The 22,476-nt window shown below is 46.7% G+C and overlaps 10 protein-coding genes and 1 non-coding gene across 11 annotated transcripts; 8 read left to right on the top strand and 3 right to left on the bottom strand.

Annotated features, from left to right (window-relative positions):
• Window positions 1–281: 281 nt before the first annotated feature.
• FPOAC1_005702 (uncharacterized protein) lies at window positions 282–3,397 on the top strand (the record flags this gene model as incomplete). The annotated part of the gene is made up of 3 exons (XM_044850220.1): window positions 282–508; window positions 564–840; window positions 935–3,397. The coding sequence occupies 3 exons, from the start codon at window positions 282–284 to the stop codon at window positions 3,395–3,397; spliced, it is 2,967 nt and encodes a 988-aa protein (XP_044708930.1).
• A 359-nt stretch (window positions 3,398–3,756) lies between these two features.
• On the bottom strand, window positions 3,757–5,298 carry FPOAC1_005703 (uncharacterized protein; the record flags this gene model as incomplete). The annotated part of the gene is made up of 4 exons (XM_044850221.1): window positions 3,757–4,125; window positions 4,178–4,319; window positions 4,371–4,844; window positions 4,898–5,298. 4 exons carry the CDS (start codon window positions 5,296–5,298, stop codon window positions 3,757–3,759), a joined length of 1,386 nt encoding a protein of 461 aa, XP_044708931.1.
• Window positions 5,299–5,678: 380 nt separating this feature from the next.
• FPOAC1_005704 lies at window positions 5,679–5,750 on the top strand. The gene has a single exon. It is a non-coding gene; the product is annotated as a tRNA-Asp (tRNA).
• A 180-nt stretch (window positions 5,751–5,930) lies between these two features.
• FPOAC1_005705 (uncharacterized protein) lies at window positions 5,931–6,291 on the bottom strand (the record flags this gene model as incomplete). The annotated part of the gene is made up of 3 exons (XM_044850222.1): window positions 5,931–6,006; window positions 6,083–6,141; window positions 6,190–6,291. 3 exons carry the CDS (start codon window positions 6,289–6,291, stop codon window positions 5,931–5,933), a joined length of 237 nt encoding a protein of 78 aa, XP_044708932.1.
• A 919-nt stretch (window positions 6,292–7,210) lies between these two features.
• Window positions 7,211–8,607, top strand: FPOAC1_005706 (uncharacterized protein; the record flags this gene model as incomplete). The annotated part of the gene is made up of 2 exons (XM_044850223.1): window positions 7,211–7,401; window positions 7,461–8,607. 2 exons carry the CDS (start codon window positions 7,211–7,213, stop codon window positions 8,605–8,607), a joined length of 1,338 nt encoding a protein of 445 aa, XP_044708933.1.
• Window positions 8,608–9,397: 790 nt separating this feature from the next.
• Window positions 9,398–10,492, top strand: FPOAC1_005707 (uncharacterized protein; the record flags this gene model as incomplete). The annotated part of the gene is made up of 1 exon (XM_044850224.1): window positions 9,398–10,492. The coding sequence occupies one exon, from the start codon at window positions 9,398–9,400 to the stop codon at window positions 10,490–10,492; it is 1,095 nt and encodes a 364-aa protein (XP_044708934.1).
• A 288-nt stretch (window positions 10,493–10,780) lies between these two features.
• Window positions 10,781–11,322, bottom strand: FPOAC1_005708 (uncharacterized protein; the record flags this gene model as incomplete). The annotated part of the gene is made up of 3 exons (XM_044850225.1): window positions 10,781–10,910; window positions 10,956–11,078; window positions 11,129–11,322. The coding sequence occupies 3 exons, from the start codon at window positions 11,320–11,322 to the stop codon at window positions 10,781–10,783; spliced, it is 447 nt and encodes a 148-aa protein (XP_044708935.1).
• Window positions 11,323–12,952: 1,630 nt separating this feature from the next.
• On the top strand, window positions 12,953–15,565 carry FPOAC1_005709 (uncharacterized protein; the record flags this gene model as incomplete). The annotated part of the gene is made up of 1 exon (XM_044850226.1): window positions 12,953–15,565. One exon carries the CDS (start codon window positions 12,953–12,955, stop codon window positions 15,563–15,565), a length of 2,613 nt encoding a protein of 870 aa, XP_044708936.1.
• A 1,538-nt stretch (window positions 15,566–17,103) lies between these two features.
• FPOAC1_005710 (uncharacterized protein) lies at window positions 17,104–17,598 on the top strand (the record flags this gene model as incomplete). The annotated part of the gene is made up of 3 exons (XM_044850227.1): window positions 17,104–17,398; window positions 17,452–17,502; window positions 17,558–17,598. The coding sequence occupies 3 exons, from the start codon at window positions 17,104–17,106 to the stop codon at window positions 17,596–17,598; spliced, it is 387 nt and encodes a 128-aa protein (XP_044708937.1).
• A 957-nt stretch (window positions 17,599–18,555) lies between these two features.
• FPOAC1_005711 (uncharacterized protein) lies at window positions 18,556–19,332 on the top strand (the record flags this gene model as incomplete). The annotated part of the gene is made up of 1 exon (XM_044850228.1): window positions 18,556–19,332. The coding sequence occupies one exon, from the start codon at window positions 18,556–18,558 to the stop codon at window positions 19,330–19,332; it is 777 nt and encodes a 258-aa protein (XP_044708938.1).
• Window positions 19,333–20,029: 697 nt separating this feature from the next.
• Window positions 20,030–20,527, top strand: FPOAC1_005712 (uncharacterized protein; the record flags this gene model as incomplete). The annotated part of the gene is made up of 3 exons (XM_044850229.1): window positions 20,030–20,321; window positions 20,378–20,431; window positions 20,481–20,527. The coding sequence occupies 3 exons, from the start codon at window positions 20,030–20,032 to the stop codon at window positions 20,525–20,527; spliced, it is 393 nt and encodes a 130-aa protein (XP_044708939.1).
• Window positions 20,528–22,476: the final 1,949 nt, after the last annotated feature.

The following is a 22,476-nucleotide window of genomic DNA, read 5'->3' on the forward strand; positions in this document are numbered from 1 at the left end:
AGGGATGGATGCCAACAAAGCGTCAAGATTAGCATGCTGACAATAAGCACAGCGCTTAGATACAACCAGAAATTAGCACACTTTCTCCCGGGCACTCTTTGGCTCTAGTGCATATACGAGATGAGAATCCTTATTACTACCTAATCTGGCAAGCTCCAATTCCGCCTCGCATTGGCACGACGATCCTCATCGACTACCGCCAAAGGCGAACCCAAAAAAAACAACATAGACAAAACATAAAACAATAACATTGCCGGCCCAGCCGGAAAAAGTGTCAAAGGATGGCGTTTGAACGGTCCGCTTCAAAAAGCGACGTCTCAGTAGACTCCGAGGAGGCGTCGTTCCATGCCTTCAATAGCCCCAGGAAACTCCCGCCGTGGCTGGATCATTTCAACGCAAAAGACCTTAAGATCTTGTTCAAATGCTCCATAGCTGTTTGGATCTTTACCCTGTTCATTCTCATCAGTGACACCTTGCGAGTCCTTGGACAAGCAACCTTTTTCGGATGGTCAGTTTGCGACGCGTTTCCCTCTCAATTGAATCAATACTGACCGTGTTTTTAGTATTGTTCTATTCATCATGCCGCCATCCGGCGTCGTCTTTATCCATGTCCTGGCTGGACTGATGATCTGCTTCGGTATGGCGCTTGGCTGGGCTTGGGGAACCATGACAATGAAAGCAGCCTTAGCGACAAGACCCAATGCTGATCTGATGCAACGCTATGGCGAACTACAAGCATCAATGCCCCAGAACACAACTAATGTTGGACAGGCTTCTGGTCAGGCAACATACCAGCAGATAGCCATTTATGAAGGGTTCATGCTCGATACTCGCATATCTGTCACTTACTTCTGTATGATAGGAGTGTTTGTGTACCTAATGGCAAGTAATTTCGTATACAGACCTCCATCTTTCGCTAATCAGCCACCCTTAGGCTCGTTTACGAGTTTCTGCGCCCAACCTCACACTCGTAGCACTCTTCTCGATGATCGTGACGGATATTTTCCTAACCATTGCACCACTCATCCCTACCTTTCAAGGCACAATTCCAAAAGTATTGATCCTACCCGCTGCCATCGCAGTCGGAATCGGCGCAGTATGCAACCTGATTTTCTTCCCGCAGTCAACCTCTCAAATCACCCTCGAAAGCATGTCCGACTTGCTTGTTCCAATGAACGGCTATATCAAGTCTTTAACTTGGCATTTCAAAACTAGAACGAGGTTTGAACCAAAGCGACTTCAGGAGCTCAAGGGTGGCTTGGCTGCATCTCAAAAGAGCATCGAATCTGCCATCAAGTTCCTTCCCATGGACTTTACGCGTCGAAAATGGAGCCCCGACGATATCAAGTCTTTTCAAGAGCCACTACGACAGGTGCTGGTATCATTTGGAGAGCTCCTGCAGCTGTCTATTTCTCGCGAGGAACTCTTTGCGAAAGACGAGGCTCTCACGAATGCCGTCGATGAGCTAGAAAAGTCCGAAAAAGACAAGCATCCACTCGCATACCATATTGCCAAAGCAGCTGATTTCCGTGAACTCACAAGCCATCCCGACACAGAAGAAATGTTGATCAAAGCTGTCGACTCATTGTCTTCTTGTGCTACGCCACTGCTGCGGACTTTGGAACAAGGCATCGATGCTATCATCGAGGCATTGTCAGGACCCAAGGGCGATGTTGTAGCTCAACATGAGCAAATCCTTGCTTCCCTGCAGGAAGATCTGGATTACTTCGAGGACTCAGCTGCCGAGCACTTGATTGCCCCCCATGCTCATCTTTTTGATGCAGATGGCAAGGTCATTTTTGAAGATAATCGCTCACCACCTATGTTTGGTCTGATGTCGGGTCTATTGTACCACGAACGATTAATTAACCTGACCAAAAGCATCGGTGCCGTTCTCGAGAAAGCCGTGGAGATGGAGAAGACCCGAACGAAAAAACAGATGTGGTTTCCAAAAGGGCTCCAAAAACTCTTCTCGCTAGGCTTTTCGAATGATGCACCGCCTTCCACGCTCGCTGGTACCACAGACCTTACCCGCACCATGTCAGCTATCTCGAAACCTGAAAAGAAAGGTGGCCTATTCAAGAGGAAGCCTAAAAACAAGCCCGAGGCGGGGGAGACGGAGAAGACAGCAGCTACCATTTTGGAAGGCATGAAACAGACAACGAGCAGACAGCGAAAGAAGCCAAGCCTTATCTTTTTAGGGTTGATCAACTTCTTCACTGGAGTTGAGGGTCTGCACGCCCTACGAACGCTGATCCTGACAATTGCCCTCGCTGTCCCTGCCGTAATACCATCATCGGCAGGATTCTACTACCGAGAGAAGGGAATGTGGGCATTGATCATGGCACAAATGGCCCTTGAACCATACATGTCTGATTTTACTGCTGGAATTATCATTAGAACTCTCGGTACCGTTGCAGGTGGTGTTCTTGGTCTTTTGTGCTGGTACATTGGATCTGGCAACGGCCCTGGAAACCATTATGGTCTTGCTGCGATCATGGCTGTTGCCATTGTCGGCATGATGTGGTGGAGGCTTTTCGCCCCTCCGCAGCACATGGCAGCTGGCATTATGCTTACGTCTACCATGTACATGGTGGTATCCTACAGCTGGGTTGACACTCACATTCCTAGTTATGGTAACCCTGGTGTGGGATACGAAGTCTTCTGGCGAAGAATACTTCTCGTCTTGATCGGATTCGGTGCAGCTGTTCTTGTTGCACTACTTCCCCGACCTCTTTCAGGAAACAGACACTACAGGCAGATCATGTCTAGCCAGCTTTCGAGCGTCCGAGATCGCTATGCGCTTCTTATATCAGTCTGGCGCGAGCCTCCATCGGATTTTGTCCAAGTCATGGAAAAGGAAGCGACCACTGCTGAAGAAATCTTGAACTCCATCGTTCTTCCGATCCAGAAGACGAAGTTCGAATTCTCGACATCCAACCTTGACACCAACACACTTAGTCGCGCGAACCATTTATGCACCAACCTCAATGTCTTTATTACGCAATTCAGTTTGATTGTCACCAAGCTTCCCCTGCCAGTGCGCGAGCGCTTCATGCAACGCGTGACCGCCGGTGATGAGAACCTCGTTGCAGATCTCATGTCGACTTTGACCCTTCTTCAGCACTCCTTGATATCGGGAGAACCGCTTCCAGCAATCCTGCCTACTCCTTTAGTAGGCAGAGCAATGCAATTCAGGAAGCTCAAGGGGGACCTTCATGATGAGGGTAACTCAAAGGAATACCTAGCTACCCCACAAGGAAGGCATTGGTCTGCCGCTGTTTACGCGTTTGTGAGGTTCTTGGGCACGCTCGACGATCTTGTGTTTGTTGTGAAGAAGGCTGTTGGAGAAAGCTCACATATCCATACGGATGCTTTCGGTGGAAGTATGTACTAAGGCGTGCCGAGGGATTTTTTGCTCGAATTCAGACGAGAGTATATTGGATACACGTATAGTTTGGAGTGAGACTTTTTCTCTGAACATTGAATCCCTTTCTAATGGAACTTTAGTCCGTTGTACACTCTTTACTTCGTGTATCTTATCATCGTATGTACTCTACTCGGTTTCATTTACAACGCTTACTAGAGATATATGAAGACTATTTAAATAAGGAAACAAAATAATGAGTATATATTAGCTGTTTAGTCTAAGGGCAAACGTTTTCCCATGCAACCTTGTCACCGGAGAGATAGCGTCCGTAGGCTTGCAACCAAACTCGGTCGTTACTGTGGAATTCAAAGACTAGTTTATTCTTGTTAAGAACTTTGTGTCGCCGCTGCCGCGTGCTCACGATGCTTAAAGAGGCCGAGGAATCCCAGATCATAACATACTTTCAAAGATCCAGCCATGATGAATGCCACCCAAAAGTAATCAGAGTCCGCCAGCAGTCCAGTTATCAACGGGCCCAAGCTCTGGGCAGTGGTCTTGGCTACGTTGATGAGACCAATGACAACAGTTCTTTCGTTCGGCTGGATAATGGCGGCGAGAAAGGCAGATCGCGGTGCGATGTCCATGGACTGTGTACAAGACCGGAGAACCAGGAAAAGTACTGATACGTGAACCTCGCCGGGGATAGGAATCAAAGCCAGGAAAATGGACGAGGGGATGTGGGTAAAGACCATTGTCTGGGACACATGTTAATGACATTCTGGACGAGCGTTATGCTGATAAACTTACCTTGACATTGCCAAATCGCTTGGCTAGAGATGACGCTACCAGTACGGAGCCAGCAGCGATGATACTGGTAGTGAAGAATATCGACCCGAGCTTTCCCTCTTCAATATGATACTTCGATTTGAAGTAGAATGTTATCCATGATCTATATAACCATTAATCTCAAATGGAAAACTGAGTCGTGGCCGCCACTTACAGAGGGGCAAGGCCTGAAGCAAAGCTATCCAGAGCGAAGAGCGCACACAGGCTCACGACAACCGGGACGCTTTCTCGGGATATCTTAGCCCGCAGCTGTTTCTTGGGTGGTGCTTGAATTGGTGCCTGAACTTGATTGGGTTGAGTGAGGAGAGGTGCCTGTTCATTGGCATCTGTATCCGATGCTGGTTCGTCGTGCGCCTCCACTGCAGCACTTAAGACAAGAGCGGATACGAGCTTCAACACCCCGATCGTGGAATATCCGTAAAAGACATTGCGGTAGACATCGGCGACATCCATGCCCAGGTTGACGCGCATGTGGTGAATAAGCCAACCACAAGTCAAAAGTCCAAAAGCACCACCAGCAGTGCCACATAGACTGTACCACGCATAGACGTCGCCTCGCTTGGCTGGATCAGTAAGATGCGCCACAATACTTTCTTCGATACCACGGAAAGGGCCAATCTCGTTACCACTATGGTAAAATGTCAGTATCTGAGATAAATTACTCCAGTCTTTGCGTCTTACCCAGGACTAATAACGCCCAGAATAGCAGCAGCTAGTAAGATCCAGTAATTGCTAGATGTCGCAAACACAATTCCACTGGCAGTCATCAAGACAGCGCCCAAAGCCAAAACAAATCTTCTGCCCACGCCATCAGCGAACAGGGCAAGTATAAAGCTAATGATGATGTCGCCAGCCAATGTCAGAGTCATGAATAACCCAACACGGGTAGTGGAAACACCGAGTTCCCGCAAGAATGCGACGAGAACGAGAGTAGATGAGCCATAGGCGAAGAGGCGAATAAATCTTTGTACGCAAAGGATCTTGATGTCGCGGGTGGAATTGTACAGAGACAAAAGGCCGAGCTCTTGTAGGACTCTGTTAGCAACAGGGGGTTGGGAGACTGCATCATTGGAATCCGACATGATGACGAGCTTAATAAAAAAAAAAACAGACTTATTTGTAGATGGAATGATGCAGGAATAATGGTTGTATTCATCTCTTGTCATTACGCATGTCACTCCCTATATACTTTTCTACCTCCGAGGCTCCGAGCTTAGAAACATTCGCACTAAGAGTCGATTGTGGTTAACGAGAATATAGTGGGAATAATTACTGTCGAATGGTACGTCATGAACGCGACTGGAAGAACCTTTACCAGGAGCCTGGTTTTGATTGGTCGATCTATTTGATTGCTGTCGGTTTTCCGAGATGTCATCAGTGAGTATGTGGTCAAGGTATATATATCAAAACAATTGCAAACCATGCATCAACCCCCCAGCTACAACAGTCTTGAGATTGTTCATCTTCCGTAGTATAGTGGTCAGTATGCAAGCTTGTCACGCTTGAGTCCCGGGTTCAATTCCCGGCGGGAGAGATCCAGCCACCTGCGATACGCAGGCACTTTTTTTTTTTGCATTTTTGGTCTTCATGTTTCTTAAAACATGGAACAATTGCTAATATTGAATGAAGTCTGCCTAACACAATAATGACAATCTAATATTTATACGAAAACATAAATCGCAGCCTGATTGCATATATTTCTTAATACAGGGGTTTATTTAGAACGTCGCTTCCTCACAACTGCGCAATATTTGTCGACATCGTCCTGGGCTGGTTTGGCTCTCGGATCGCTATCGCAGTTAAGATAGCAACTTCGGAGAACAAGGAGTCAGCATGTTATCGTGTCAGGAGGATGTATAGTCTTACTTTAAAATTTCCTTGTGGGTTCCACAAAGGCATCGTTCATTATCAAAGCAGTAATCGGGCTTTAGTACAGTTAGTTTGTGATATTGGGAGATAGAAAGAGTTGTTACGTTGGGTCCTGCTTTGAGACATGCTGCAACTTCGCCACAGTTCTTTGCCTGCGCAGTCACTCCAACAGCGGAGAGAAGGAAGATGGCGATGGAATATTTCATATTGAGACAAGATTTCGATCCGAAAGGTAGTAGGTAGTGAGATAAAGTGTGGATGAACATGTCTCAGAGAGTGCACCATTGGTCTTATGTATTCAGGAACAGTTCTAGTCAATCATCATCGACGCATCCAGATCCAGGATTCTGGCCTTAATAGCTTGAGGCGTTCCTGATCCGTTCAAAATAGTCTTTGGCCGAGAACGCCTCGCTCTAGACAATTAACCTTTGCAGTATCAAACCAAAGCAAACATAACAATAGGCCCATTATTGCATTCCATCGTTTCTGTAAGCCAATTAAATCCTCTAGATAGTTTCTTCCGCTCCAGGACTCAATCCTTCATCCGCATTCCAACTCCGAACCTTTTCGAAAACGGTTTAGCTTATTCTTCCAGGTCAGGCACTAAACCATTGAGATCGTTATTAGATCGATAACCTCGACTGCCAGATGATGTTGGTGGTAGAGTTCTATTTGCCACATGGTTCATTGGCATGATAGGATTCCAGGTTCTTATTGTCCTGCTTAGCCAAGCCCTGGGAGTTTCGCGATCAGCCAGAGCGTGAAGTCATCACTAGGAAAACATTCAAACCCAAAAAAGTCATCAATAAATTCCCAAGGTTCCAATCATGAGCCAACAGGCTAATCATTTGTCGAGGCCAGTCCAGAGCGATGAACGAGTTTGTGGCTGGCCGTGGCTAACCCTATAACACACAGCCACAATCTTTCCATGACGACAGTGTTTTTCTTTCATTCAGACAAAGCATCTATGATGATGCACCCAAGCCTGATATCCCACCAAAATTGCCTACAATGCGCCTTCTTGCATCAATGCCAGTAGTCAGATCAAACTTGACAAGGCAAAGTATTCTCTCTCATCTTACTGCTAGAAATCGACTACCTTTTACCATAACACGACAATTCGTCATGAAACGGAATGCCAGTACCGCAAGACTCAAAAAGGAAGATAAAAGCTCCAAAAAGGCAAAAACCTTGGACAATACGGCTAAGTTACCCGAATACCATGAGACACCATCAAAGAGGGACAAGGATGGTGAGATTATATGGCCGGCACCCAAGGACCAGATAGAAGCCGCCAGGAACTTCATCCGTGAATGGTAAGTCCAGTACTGTCCTCTCGATGAAATTTGGTAAGGGTTATTTCTGACATCTATAGTGTCGCTGCCTCAAAACCTACCCTCATCATTCCAGACAAGGACGCCGACGGCCTCACTTCTGGGGTTATACTCAGAAAAACGTTGATATTACTTGGTTTGAACCCGGAGTTGATATCAGCCTACGTGATGAAGAAAGGTCTCAACGTTCACGATGAAGAATCGCGCAGAGATATGGCTTCATACAAACCCTCCTTCATATTTGTTCTTGACCAGGGATCACGAGAATCACCGCCCCTCATCGATGAACCTCATCGAGCACTGGTAATCGACCACCATTACGCAGAAGAAAAGGATCACCCCAAGGATGCCACTTTCGTCACGGCTTGCAACAGTCCACCCGTAGCCACCAGCGCTTTACTTACCTACTTGATCTGTCGCGATTTACATCCCGATGTCGAAGAGGCGTGCGATTGGCTGTGTGCCATGGGCGTACATGGGGATCTAGGCAATAATATCAAGTGGGAACCTCCATTCCCTGATTTTAAAGCCATGTTCAAAAAATACACCAAAAAAGGCATTAACAGTGCGGTGTCTCTCATCAACGCTCCTAGGCGAACAGCAGAATATGATGTACCTGGAGCATGGGAAGCGCTAGCAGCAGCCTCGGCTCCCATAGACATTATGGAAAACGAGACACTGCGTGCAGCAAGACAGGAAGTCAACGAGGAAGTCAGGAATCGTGCTCGGATACCCCCAGAATTCTCATCAGACGGTAGAATCGCAGTGTTTCGTATCAGTTCCCAGGCCCAAATACACCCAGTCATTGCGACTCGGTGGGCTGGCCACTTGACTTCACCCAAGCTCGAGGTAATACTCGTTGCTAACCAAGGTTATCTTCCAGGCATGGTCAACTTTTCGTGCCGTGTCCCGAAATGTGCCAAAGGCAGGGACCCCCCTGTCAACATAATCGAAATCCTTCGTAAAGAAGCGTCACGGGCGAAAGACCCAACTTTGAGAAAGCGTTTGGGAGAGTCGTTCGCCCGTGGACACAAGGAGGCAAGTGGTGGTATAGTCCCCAAAGCCGAGTTTGAAGAGTTTATGGAAGTGTTACAAGTTCGTAAAAGGGAACCTATTTCTCCGACACAACCGCAAAAGGGATCGAACAAGCAAGGAAACACGCTCTTGAATTATTTCCAAAGAGGTTAGCAACCCTTGCATGGAAAGGACCAATTTCCCAAGAATTAGACTTTTGTGTTTTTTGATAAAAGAGAGCAATTGAACCTGATAACTTTGGCATTTAGCCCCTGATATTAGCGGTGTAACCTTGTATGGTCCTATCATTGGGTTAACTGATTAGAAGCCGTTGTTTTCAATCGTGTTTTTGCTTGGCCAGTTGCTGACTACCCTGTTGTTGTCCTGTAATTTCCTTTTCAAGACAAGACAGACCAAGCTGTAGTGACGTAGGCCTTGGCCAGTCACTGACATGTGCAACCCTCCCCTGCAATTAATAGCTTGGCCTAGAGGAGCAAGTGGCTTACATTCAAGTAGAAGTTGACCTAGTTTCGCATGCTATTCAGGTAATTGAGTGTCGACTAGAGTGATGATTAGAGTTGAAATGACCGTTATGCTTCATGCTAGTTAATCGAGACCCCAATAGTTTAAAAACAACACATCTTCAATCGTCATGTTACTGGATAGCTTCACTTTTGAACAAATCCCGCAGTAAAAGTACGAGGTGGGGTAGCACTTCCAAAGAAGCCAAGATCGTCACGTCTAGGCCAACCACCCGATGTTACATCTCACAACGTTATCAGTGAATGAACTAAAGGAATAAATGTCGGGCCGCTGAACCTGGGAATTGACGCTGCAAGTGCCCTTTTAAGATGTCTGTGATGCCCGGGCTGATGATTGAGGGCTGAAGACAAGTTCCTCGCGTTCTTCGTTTGTCTCCCAGCTTATTCTCACTTTTGTTTGTTTTCTCAATTCAGCTTTCATCATGAGATTCACCACGAATGTCGTTGTCACTGCCTTTTGGCTGACAAGCCTGGGCACTCCCTCTGTCGCCGTTCCCGCAAAGGGTCTCAAAGGTCCTGAACTCAAGCATTGGCCCAAGGGTGCCGCGAAAGCTCTCAACAAAATGATTGCTGCGAATGCCAACCAGGGCCAATATGCTGTTTTTGACATGGACAACACCAGCTATCAATTTGATCTTGAAGAGTCCCTTCTTCCCTACCTCGAAAACAAGGGAATTCTTACACGCGACACCATGGATCCTGCCTTGAAGCTTGTTCCCTTCAAGGACACCAAGAAGCACAAGGAGTCGCTTTACAGCTACTACTTGCGACTTTGTGAGATTGAAGATGCTGTCTGCTACCCTTGGGCGGCACAAATCTTTGGTGGATTCCCACTACGTGAGCTCAAGGGCTATGTCGATGAGCTGATGGCTTACAACAAGACAATTCCCACCACTTACTTCGAGGATGGCAAGGTCACAGCCACTGAGGTGTCACCACCCAAGATCTTCGAGGGTCAAGTCGAGCTTTACAACCGCCTGATGGCCAATGGTATCAAGGTCTACGTTGTCAGTGCCGCTTCCGAGGAGCTTGTACGCATGGTCGCTTCCGACCCCAAGTACGGCTACAACGTTCCTCCCAAGAATGTCATTGGTGTCTCCCTCATCCTCAAGACCAAGAAGGGCGAGATCACCACTGCTCGAAAGCAAATCGAAGACAAGGCCTACACCCAGAAGGTTCAAAAGCAGAACCTCGATGCTGTCATGACTCCTTGGCTCTGGGCCCCAGCTACATGGAAGGAGGGCAAGTGGGCCGCCATCAACACTTACATCGATGCGTGGAAGAGACCTATCCTTGCTGGTGGTGACACTCCTGACAGTGACGGCCCCATGATCTTCCGTGGTGTTAATGTTGAGAGAGGCGGTATCCACCTTTGGGTTGATAGGAAGCCTGCCTACAGAGAGGAGATTGATGGGATGATCAAAAACTACACCATTGCCCAGAAGGCGGAAAGACTTCCGGTTACAGCTAACAAGAATTGGGTGTTTGTGAAACCTGCCGACCTACACGACAACTAAAACATTCCACCCTAGTAGCTAGAAAATACACCAACCTAATATTGACTTTATCGAGCCAACTCTATCGTTTACCAGTGATCTTTGGTACAATATGTCCTAGGATGTTTTCTTACAGTTGATTAGCCATAACGCCGGCTTATAGGATTTTATCCTAGCTTGATTCATCTAATATTAATCCAATAGCACGGATTGTCAGCTGTTGTGATTCTATATCATGATTGAGAATATGTATTGGAGAGTATATTGATTATTTAGTGAATAACTACTACACTCAAGCTACCAACTAGGTTATACACAAACTGGCGCACCGTTGGGCTTCGCAACTCCATTGCTTGGATTTGTCTGGGAGCAACCGTTCGCAAAGCCCAAGGCAGTATCATCAACCGCCGCGTTGAAAGCTGATCCACAGTTTGGGTCACTGTAAATGTTAGACGTGTCTTTCTCTCAGCTCTACAAGACTCACCTAGCGCCACCGCTGGCATTGTTGAAGTAAGAGCAGATATCGTGAGAGAAGCAGTCTTGTGTGTAAACGTTGCCTACAGCGGTTCCACTGCAGCCAGCGCCACATCGTCCATTGCAAGAATAACTATATAGTCAGTACCCTGTAGGGAGATATACCAAGTCGACATAACTTACTCCCCAGATCCAGAAGGGTTGGGGCCATAGTTGCCACCAACAACACCAGTGAAGGTACACTTCTTGCCAGCACTGTTAGTCCATGAGGCCGTAGCTGTCTGTCCAACACGAAGACAGGTGATGGCTCGCTTCTCCAGCGTGGGGGAAGCAATAGAGACGCTCGCAAGAACAAGAACAACAAGAGAACCGAGCATGATAGGCAACAGATACGATTGTGTTTTCTTTTACTATATTTACCAGCTCAACATGTTGTGTTTCTTATATGAAAATCTAGTCGAGTCGCTTACCCCAGCATTCAATTCGTCATCGGATGTCTGACTTGAAGTGGTAAGTGAACGGAGTATCTCTCGGAGATTGAGTGCTTGGTCCAAGCGACCCATCTTCGAAACACACTACGATCGTTAAAGAGCCACGGTAAAACGTGCCTCACGATGGCGAAATATGTACCCCACAGTACGCTAAACTGGAATTGCAATTGATCAGGAGTACTATAGGTCGAGATCGATGCCAGGTGCGCGGAGTGACCTTGTCCGTGGCCATAAATGGCAACGATGTAACGGTGCGAACGAGATTCTATTGCATGCCCTTTCGTCCGAACTAATCCATGTGGCCTCAGGTGCAAAGCGTACAGAAGAACTTGATCAAGGGTATATATCTTGTTCAGAGTCCTACGCCATCTACTGGGTCTTTTTGTTTTCAGCACGAGTTGGCGTATTAGAAGGTTGGGTCAAAGTTTTGCAGTCCGTTGGGTAACTTCTTTTGTGACATGATTCTTGATAGAGTCTCACATCCAACTGAGACTGTCAAAACCAACTCGTGATACCCAAAAAGTATTTGCATATATGTATATCGAGGATAATTAGTCATCATTGTCAGATCCGCCCTAACCTAATCAAGATGGTGCTGACTGCGTCAATTCAATTCTTGACAGCTCATCTAAGCCGTTGCAAAAAGCGATAACAGACTCCTTGGTAACTAACTGACCAAGATATCTCCAGGATGCACAATTGGCACTCTCCCAGTTGTGGAAGACCTGATGTTGTTGTATACGAAGGTCTGGGAGTTCCAGTTTGTATGGACTGTGGTGAGATGGCTGAGCCATTTGATGTGGGGAAAGATCACCAAGATGAGCTCGACATACCGCACAGTCCAAAGAGATCTTCTATGCGGCTGGCCTGGCCACCTTCTGTGCCATACTCAGACGATCCTTATCGCTATGACAAAGGGAGATCGCTCTGTAAGGCTCTAGAACAACACCTGGAACAACTGTGTACCCACAGCGGAGTAGGCGATGCCACATCACATCCCCTTCTTCCAGAAGCCAAGGATTCATCCTGGGAAATAACTTCGTCAGGAATCAAACCCGTGTATAAGCCACTTTGTGGCACTAAGATCCGCGTTTTGAAGTTATCGAGAGGCCGATTTGAAAGCCCTCTACACGGAAATCTTGAAACAATCGAACTTCATGACGACGAACCCCAGACTGAGGAATCAAGAATACTCCTATCAGACGATGACCAGCATCATACGACATATGAAGCGATATCTTACACCTGGGCAACAATTTCGGGAAATCGGAGGAAGGATCATTCCATCTTCATTGGTAAATCATGGAGTGTGCTGCCAATCACAGAAAATTGTTTCGATGCATTGAGGAGTTGTCGGCTTGAGGATGAGGATCGTTACTTGTGGGTTGATTCCATATGTATCAACCAGTCAGACGTCTCTGAGAGAACGCATCAAGTTGGACTGATGAGACAAATATATACTGCAGCCAATCGTGTGTTGATATACCTCAGCGTGGACCACGCCGGAGGCAACTCAATGGCTGTCAAGGACGATCCAGAGATCCTTTGTCTTAACCCTTATTTCTCCCGCATATGGGTAGTGCAGGAGATAGGCTCCGCGAAAAGAGCCATCGTACTATACAGGCAGCAATCGATGGGTTGGGAGTTCTTCCACACGAACCTGCAGCGATTGATGACCCGGAAGTGGGTTCGACACTTTGGCCGCCCAAGACAGATTGATGACGCTGCATCGTTTTTGGCGCTTCTCGAAGACACTTGGGATTGTCATGCGTCAGACCCAAGAGACAAAGTATTTGCATTATTGGGACTGTGGAAAGCATCAGTAGAGCCGGACTACACACTATCGCCACAAGCTGTGTATATCGGGCTGGCCTCTAGTTTTGTGACAGACCAGGATGCGAAGCTGGCTGGAAGGGTGCTTGACATGGCCAGTCAGGGTCATTCCATGACCGGACTACCATCATGGGTCCCCGATTGGAGTGTCAAGAGTCAACAATTATACCGAAGAGTTTGGAAAAAGACATCGTTTGTGCCCTCGACTGCGATATCTAGCGGACGATCGAAGAGACAAAAGTTTAGAGTCCACGGTGGTACCGGGTCCCTGTGTGCTGTAGCCATAGAGATCGACATGCTGGGACCATACCTACAGAAGGGCTTTCGGGTGACAACTGATGGAATGGCCACTGCAGCAGTTGGGCAAATACAGGTCTCTCTACCTCTCCATGTGGCATCTAGATGCAAGCCAACGGATAGCATCTTTGAAGCCTTTGAGTATGAATTCTTCCTCATCCTTCGTAAGAAGACAGATACTCACATATATACGTTTGTTGGGCTTTGTGATTACCAGGTATTGGCCACCCCCATGACAACGCAAGTCGATGCGATCAGATACCTCAATGACTGGGCATGGCTTCTTGATGGACGGAGGACATGGACATGGTCAAAATTGGCGAATTGGGAGAAGACACACAAATGCTGGCTTGATCTCCAGGAACAGCAGAGTCTTGAACGTCGAGTATGCCTACGAAGGGTGATTCATAAGGCGCATTTTCTCAAGAAAGTCCATTGGCTGGTAGAAGCTGCACGTCACATCTTGCACGACTACGATGGTGAACGGAACAGATTATCGGCATTTTTCAACCAGAGGTGGACAGCCGCCTGCCAACAATGGCAGATCGCAGACGGCCTGCAAGTGTCGCTCCAAGAAAGACACAGGACCAAGCTCCGACATCTCCTAAAGGGATACAAAAGCCTGGAGCCGTTACCCGAAACTCTTGAGGCTACCCAATTGACGCCTTCAATGTGGTTACCTATTTCTTCCCATTGGTTCCAGTGGATAGAACACTATGGAAAGGATCAGCTGTGTAGTTACTATCCGCCGCTGGCTGCATGCATAGAAAAAGAAATCCCCTTACCCCCTCTTAACATGGTCGACACACCTGAATTCCGGATGTCGTTATTTCTTGAGGCCGACCTTGAAACAGTACTCCGGCAACTCCAGCTTGTCGCACGTAGCTATCCTTTGGCCACTCCAGAAATAACACAGAAAAGCCGATCCTACACGCTCAACACACCTCATGGCTATGACTTCAGAACTGGATATTTGGATGCATTTCTGCGCTGGTTATCAAAACCATGGTCACCGGATATCTTTCTTCTAAAATCCAAGTCGAATTTGCAAGGCTTGTTGATTTGGGAAACCGGATTTGAAGACAGGTACCATATCGATATCGCCCACAGACGCCTTGACGAGAACTTTGACAAACATTTGTCATTGCTATCCACATCTTGCGAGGGCGAGACATTGTTTACAAAGTTCTTCAATTTTATTTATAGGGAGCAATTTGAACTACTGTGGATGTTTGCTTTCCATAACTCCAATAGCACCGTCAAGGCCGCCAATAAATTCCCTACACTCAACATCAGTGTTGAGTTTGCGAGAGTGTTCTGGTGGAGGTTCAATCGAAGTATTGTTAGGGTGTTTGAGATCTTTGGAGAGAACGTCCCCTCAGACGATCAGATCCAGCAGAAATGGGATGATTTTTTGGATTGGCTATCACAAGGAAAACAGCCATCTCGTGTTGCAGATCTGCCTTTACCTGAAATTGAGTTCAAGATGCGGCCCAAGTACGACGATAATGATTCATCTAGCCAACGGCTGACGGATTTCTTCTCAAAGCTTAACTATCATGGGTTATTCATCTCAACACAACTGCCTGGAACATTGGAAAGGCCCGAGAGTGCGACCAGTGACCCTCCTCCACGACCCGGAACAGAATTTGCTGGAGAACAACTTTCAATGATTGTGTATTCAGAGATTGAACGACGAAGGCTTCCTGAGAAGATGTTCGCTTTTCTGTTTAATGATACCGGTGTAGATCAAGAGCCGTCTGATTTAACATACACAACATTTGAAGCTATGGTTACTAACAAACAGTCATTTGTGCTGGGTACCAACATTGTTGACAGATGGAGTGTAGAAGAGGAGCAATGGAGAGCAGTGAAAGCATATGTGTCACAGTCTGAATGGCATATGACTGGCTTAAAGTTGAAGCTGGTGGGGGGTGCTGCTGCAAATGAGGCAGAAAAGGATGGCTGGGGCACATACCAAGAGATTGTTATTGTGTAGTGTAATTTGACTATTAAAGATTATGGATATTCAAATTGACCTTGTAGAAAAGTGTAAACCGCCAGAAGAACTCGCACTGATGAGCGAGGTGAATTTCGATTGCACCTCGAATCGGGCTGTGAACTGCGATATCTGTACGGTCGCCAGAAGTTGTTTCATAATCACGTAGATTATCGAGTAGATCTAAAGAGTGACAGACCTCTGGGCCATGCCATGCGAGATCTTCGCTAGTGTGAACTTCTAGTCTAGGTGGTTACATGAGTGCATACGAGGTAAGAAGCGATCATCCTCACAAGCAGGGAAACGATAGTTCAAACGGAGTGAACACGGGAAGTACCCTATAATGAGCCCAACTAGAAAAGGTGAGGATGAACATAACATGCCAATTTTCACCATGAAAACAAGGAATTCTGAATGTTTATGGCAAGCCCTCATTGGTACCATTCTCTGCTTAATACAGCTGCAACAATGCATTCAGCCATGTATGCGAATGCAGCTTACTTTGTTGACGTCGATCGGCATCATGAAAAGTATATTTCAACTTTGCTTGCTTTAACTGGCCCAGCCTGCCCATTGCTTCATGTTAATGTTGTCATGCTGGATGTTATCGTGTAACAATAGCCGGCACGGCACAAGTGCCGGGTATCCTACGTCCAATACGGACGCGTTGGTTCAGCTACATCGTTTTAAGGTTTAGAGCTGAATCAGAAGTCGTCATGCGCGTTGGATGATCAATCTCTCAGCTTCCAACAACCATGTTGATCATTACTACTCGCAGTAATAAGCTCGAAATGAGCTCTCCACTTTCCGAAGATTGACTTTGTTGATCTCCCATAGTCCGACTGGTGAGTCCCTTCCAATAATGATTGTCACTGCGCAAGGTCGCGGCCCGAGATCTGAAGGTTTAAGGCGATGCCTGGCATGCTATTAACTAGCATCAATGCAGTAGGACATTGGAGCTGAAGAGCATCGGATGGTTGTATCCGTTTTGTGCGTTTATAATATACATGTATCAGTTGATCTGGGCAAAGGAGTAGACTGCGGATACAATTGCCCTGCGAAATGGAGGAAATACAGTGAGTGGACATTCTGCTCCCCCTACGACGTCTGACCTCTGCACTATTTTGGTTCAGACCTCCCTCCCCAGTCGTCGAGTGTAAGAGTTTGAGTTCATTTATGTAAAGAAGGTTTCGATCCTCTTCCCTCTTTTCTGAAGTAGAAACGACAATGGCACTAATGTGGCATCTGGGACGTAGATCGTGACCGTTCATTGCAGAGTATCTCTGAATGATATATGTCATTAAATGCATCGATGACATTCCTGTAACGTAGGTCATCCGAAGTCTATCGGCAGCTGAGAGAATGGTCCGAAGATACGAATGATTAGCAGAGGACAGTTAGAGACACAGATGAGATTCTGGTCAATGGGACAAATACAAATATGACAGTATGCCCCAACTCCTCTGACCGAATCACTTCACACACCAACGCTTCTTCACACAAACAGTTTAATAAAACAATATCAATCATCAATCAATATGTCTCTTCCCCGTCGCTTCTCCATTTCCATCGATGGCAAGCCCGTTGTTATGCCCAGAGAGGACCCTGAGCAGATGCCCCAGGCAAAAACTTCCGATTATGGGGACCAGCCTGCTGTCTTTGAGATTCTGGGCGGCCACCTCATCAGTGGTCCATTCGCCATGGGTCGTCGAAATATGGAGGATCGCAGCTTGCATCCCAAGAGCGTCGTGTGGTGCACCATGGAACACATGAACGAGCTACAACCTGTGCAAGTTGAGATGCGAGAGGATGGTCCCGAGCTCAGTTTTAATGGTAAAGTAATGTCCAATGTTATATAAAGCTGTCCTAACATTTCATGATTGCAGGCTGCAGATTGGCGCTCATCGAAGGCCAGGTTGTCTGCCCTCTCATCCCAGGTGCGTGCACACATGCAAAACTACAACTATCCTGATTTATTAACAAACCACACAGAGATGGCACCCTCTCAGCGAGTTGAGATTCGACCGGAGTAGGCTGAGACTGCAGTGGTTAAGTCTGTCTAGTGGACGAAATTTTGATAGTTTTCAAGATCTCCAAGGCTGTTATTTCTAAGCCAGGATACTGCTAAAGTAGATCAAACCTGCAATACAACAGACCCACTACTATAATCGTGTATAATCTTCTGCAATCGTGTATGGCTATTATAGCTTCCAGTGCATTTACGGCAAATCCAATTTTGTCTGAACACATAGGTCAGTAAACAGGCCGTGTGATTATCGGGTAAAACCAATGCAGTTTGACATATTCTACATATACTGAAGAAAGCAACATAACTTTCACATACGACCATACCTACCAGAAAATACGGGATCCCGTCCGCTCTCCCATAGTCAAGCTGGTAAGGGGCGGATTAGTAGTTGGGTCGGTGACGACCAGCGAATCCCCGCTGTTGTATGTTCTTTTTGCCGTCTGATGTAGATAGACAGACAGGTCTCAATTTGTATTTTTTCCTTCTTATACCCAACCAATTTCAGTTACTCCTCAGAGCAATATGCCAGACCAGTTTCCAATGTCAAAGTTTACTGTGCAACTGCCGTGCCACGCGTTTTTTTTTTAGCAACACCGTGTATAACGACACTACTAGTCTTATAGCGGAAATGCCCCAAGTCGCGATCATTCAGCCTCATCATCTGGCCCAAAATCAGTCCTGCTGACCTTACAAACACATCAGGCACAGTCCATTCCTCTGTAACAAGAGGAAAATAACTAGAAACAAACCTGTGTTATCTTTTCTCGTTCTAGAACTTTCAATGGCATCTGTTGCGTCTGCAGCGACTGCTGCTGATCCTCTCCAACCTCATCCGACAATTGAGTCGCATTCCAGCGCGACACCTCAACCAACCACATCATCTCAGGCATCAGCGGGTCCCCCTTCACCTCAATGGAGTGCCTAGAGTGCCACAGATGTACCTCCTTGGCTGCGGAAGCACATGTTGTTCTGGAAAGTCGAGCCAACGCCAATTCGAGCCCGCGCGTGGATGCTAGAAGGTTTTGACCACCTTCAAGTCAACAGGCTCAACCTTCCCCGTCACCTGGAAGGAATCAAGAAGGAGCTTAGTAAAGAGTGGGTGAAGCATAACAAAGCTTCAGCAAAGCAACCTGCGACGAGAACCAAAAGGAAGGCAAACGCTATCATCAGCGCACCTGCAAGCAAGAGGGCCAAAGGGACTACGCCAATCAAGTCTGAGGAAACACCAGACGCAATGCTACCTCCACCTCCCCCAAAGCTTCTCGGAAATCTCAAAGGAAAGTACGCAATCCTAACGGACTTTGCTTGCTGCGATGGGCAATCAGACCCTGCACACGACTACATATGCAATATTGTATTGTCACCTGGTGACGGCGAGACTATGCGAGGCCACCTCAACATGGGCCAAATCATAGATTACAACATTTTGATGTTCTTCGAGAAGCGACCGACTGAGGCATCCTCCCAAAAGGTCTGGTTCAGATGGCGAGGCACCAAGGCATACGGCAGTTACAAGAAATACAGAGGTGACAACAACCATGGATGGGTCAAGTTTCTCGGAGACTGCCGAATTGAGGTATGGTTTGACAAACTAAAAGTGCATCTGGATGCGCAAAAGGGGAGGGGCATGGGCGAGAACCAAAAACACAGCATGAGCGGATTTTGGGAAGACTGGCATGATTATGACGACAAGGAAATCGATCTTTTGGATACGTCGAAACTATTTCATGACTGGTAGGACTTGGTTGCGTGGACTTACCGTCTACTTACACCTGTCACTCCTTAAGTCATTTGTATCTAAAACGACAGTTGGGCGGAGTTTTGTTTTCATCCATACTTGTTCATAATTCGATTCTCAGTATAACACAGAAATTGATCGCGGCTGCACAACGCCTCATCAAGCAACATGTCCTTCTGTGTTATAGTCGACGTGGGCTGCCTCGTAATCTCACTACTTTCACAAAATATCGGTGAGTGTTCAGCTTTCAAACTGTACCAACCGCCTCATATCACCCATTCACCAAAGGTTCTACAGTACGACTATGTCGTTACCATTCAATTAATCCGGGTGACTTATTATACACTTATTGTTGCACCTCGGGCCGATTCATTCATTGTTCTTCACCGAGTCTGCGTCACGACTCCGTTTATGTTCTGGGGTAACACTATCCCGTATCCGTTTCAAGATCTTGTGTGAAGGACTTCTAACACACACGGATGACAAGTGATACTATCATAATGAGTATCTGGCGTGATATTTTGAGCCGCGTGAATCACATAGCCACCAGCACTATAAAACCCCCCGAAGAAGCCGTGGAATTTCACACTCTCTCTCTCCAACCTTACACATCAACAAATCAACGATACCAAAGCTCAATCTACTAAATACTCTAAATACTCTCAATTTTACTCGACCATATTTACCATTCTTCAACATGTCTAGCCTTCCACATCGTTTCACCATCGCGGTCGATGGTAAGCACGTCGCCAAGCCCGAGCAAAAGAGCGAAGGGATGTTCCAGGCTCAGTCTGGTGATGAGCCTGCCATCTTTGAGCTCAAGGATGACCGTCTTGTCAGCGGCGAGTTTGCTCTGGGTCGATGGATAGTCGAAGACCTGACTAGCCAACCCAAGCCCATCATGTGGGGCAAGAACGATGAAGATTCTCGAGACTTGCGACCTGTGACTATCACAGAAGGTGCCAATGGTCCGGAGATCAAGTTTTACGGTCAGTGGTCAGCCTTCGATATGTCTATAATCCTTTACTGATAGTTTGGTCGATAGATTCTACTGGTGTTGTCATTCACGACGGCAAGCTCTTCGCAATTACGGCTCGAGGTAAGTCAACTTCATGTTGGAGGAATTTTATTTAACAATCGTATTTTAGGTACCGAGGAAGGACAGTCGGTCGAGATCCGTGCAAGCGAGAATTAGGTTGCGGTTTGTAGGTCTGCGTGGGGGTCACTCGTTATCAATAGGGGAACAGGCAGGTTTGCATGGCGGTCCTACATATTTCGGAGGTCCGCAGGACTCAGAGATTCCATAGTACTATGAAAACTATCTAATTCATTCAACTTATACTGTGTCATACAGATGTTATGAATACGAGGATAGCTTGTTCATGAACTAAAGATTCGAAGCTCGAGTGTCGTCTAGCATTCCGTTCACCAACTACGAAGAGAAAGGTAAGTATATTAAGTTGCTACCTTTCAAAAGCCGAATAAACTAGTGTCTCTCTATGTGAATGCCGTTACCAAGCTTGGACCTGACACCCAGGGCAGCGTCTTTCAGCGAGTGTCATTGCTGGCCGTTTATTGCCCTGTTCTGCTTATCAACTGCAGTTGTTACTATCAGGAGGTGATACCAAGCAAGACCTTGATTGTGAAGAATTAGGCGAAATGGTACCAAGACTGGAACAAGGATTGCGATTAGACTGACTACACTATACATCTCCCACCAGGCGAAGTAACGCTACCAAGTAGAAGAGGTGTGACGTGACAACCAATGATGGCTTCACACGAGTGGTCATTTTTGTCGCGTTCTACTGACAAGGAGGGGATCAACAGTCAAACGATCTACAATCCTCAAAAGTCGTCGTACTCATTAGTAATTCTAGGTTTGCGAAACAACACATTTCATGTACGCTTAGACTTGAATATCACATTTATGCGAAGGAAACAGGACCAACAGAAGGGGGTGGTTCAGCACGGCCCAACTTGTATACAGTAGCAGTTGAACATGTTAAAACAAGGACACGGCTGGACGGACACAGTGTATTTTTCGTTGAGAGTCAGGGCAGAGCGAGCCAATAGTTGTCATCTTTTTTACTTTGAATAATGCTAGTTAGTCCACAATGTCATCCTCTACTAATGTACCTCTCTTCTACATGGTCGCTGCTTTAACCGGACCTAATTCTGGACCCCTGCATGAGTTCAAGCACCAACAGGTGGAGTTAGTCTCGCGGTCGTATTTTGTTTCCAATAACTACCCTGCTTCTGTAACGTTCTGTTGGTCACTGACTTCGGTATGTTGAACCAACGGTTTGACCCAGATTTCATCCCGGAACCTTTTCATGATTGGTACGCGGTCCTTCGCCTGTGCATAAAACAACTGCAAGGATCGAGACATAATCCTACCTGCATACATATACCTGCCGGCTCTGCAGGTTCATTAAGAAACATGGGGCACAGCTTCACCGTCTATTGTCGAAATGCCGATGCCTTCAACAGTTTATTAGCGATGGAACAAAACATTTAAGAGATATCATAAGATACATGGCGCTATCCTCGCACAAGAGAATTGTAATAAGGATGATAATATCACTAAGCGAGCTAATGACGCGACAGGCAGGACCAAAACCGCTCGGCGGGATCCAGCTTCTTTAAGGAATGATATCCATGGTACAAAGCCAATTTCCTTAGTCTTGGTCCGTCCTCCGCGAGAATTGGATCTTACGATGAGTATTTACCTCGCCATATCCGTGTGGCCCGGGCCGCTCCCAGTCCCGTTGACGTGATTCCCTGATGTTTCAGACTCTATATGCTTCTCCCCATCGTCTTCACGGCATCGTCTACAAGTACAATTCTGCTTCTTCAGCTCTACACGTATAGTTTTTTCGACACACATACACTGGATCTTATCTCGGCAGAGTAATCACCTACGGCCGGAGATTGAGGCATATACGTCTAAGTACCCAGAGGATGGTAAGCTTCACCTGACAGGCGCAATGTCACATCATGTTCATTAACATGCATCCTCCTCCGACACTAGACCTGTATCCAACTTTGACAGTACCCACAGATCGGCTCCTTCAATGTTATAGTAACAAATCAGTGGAGCTACTCGAAGCGAACCAGTGCAGAATCTATCCCAAGTTCCAGGCA

Source organism: Fusarium poae, chromosome 2, assembly GCF_019609905.1.
Source record: "Fusarium poae strain DAOMC 252244 chromosome 2, whole genome shotgun sequence".
In the NCBI taxonomy this organism is placed as follows: domain Eukaryota; kingdom Fungi; phylum Ascomycota; class Sordariomycetes; order Hypocreales; family Nectriaceae; genus Fusarium; species Fusarium poae.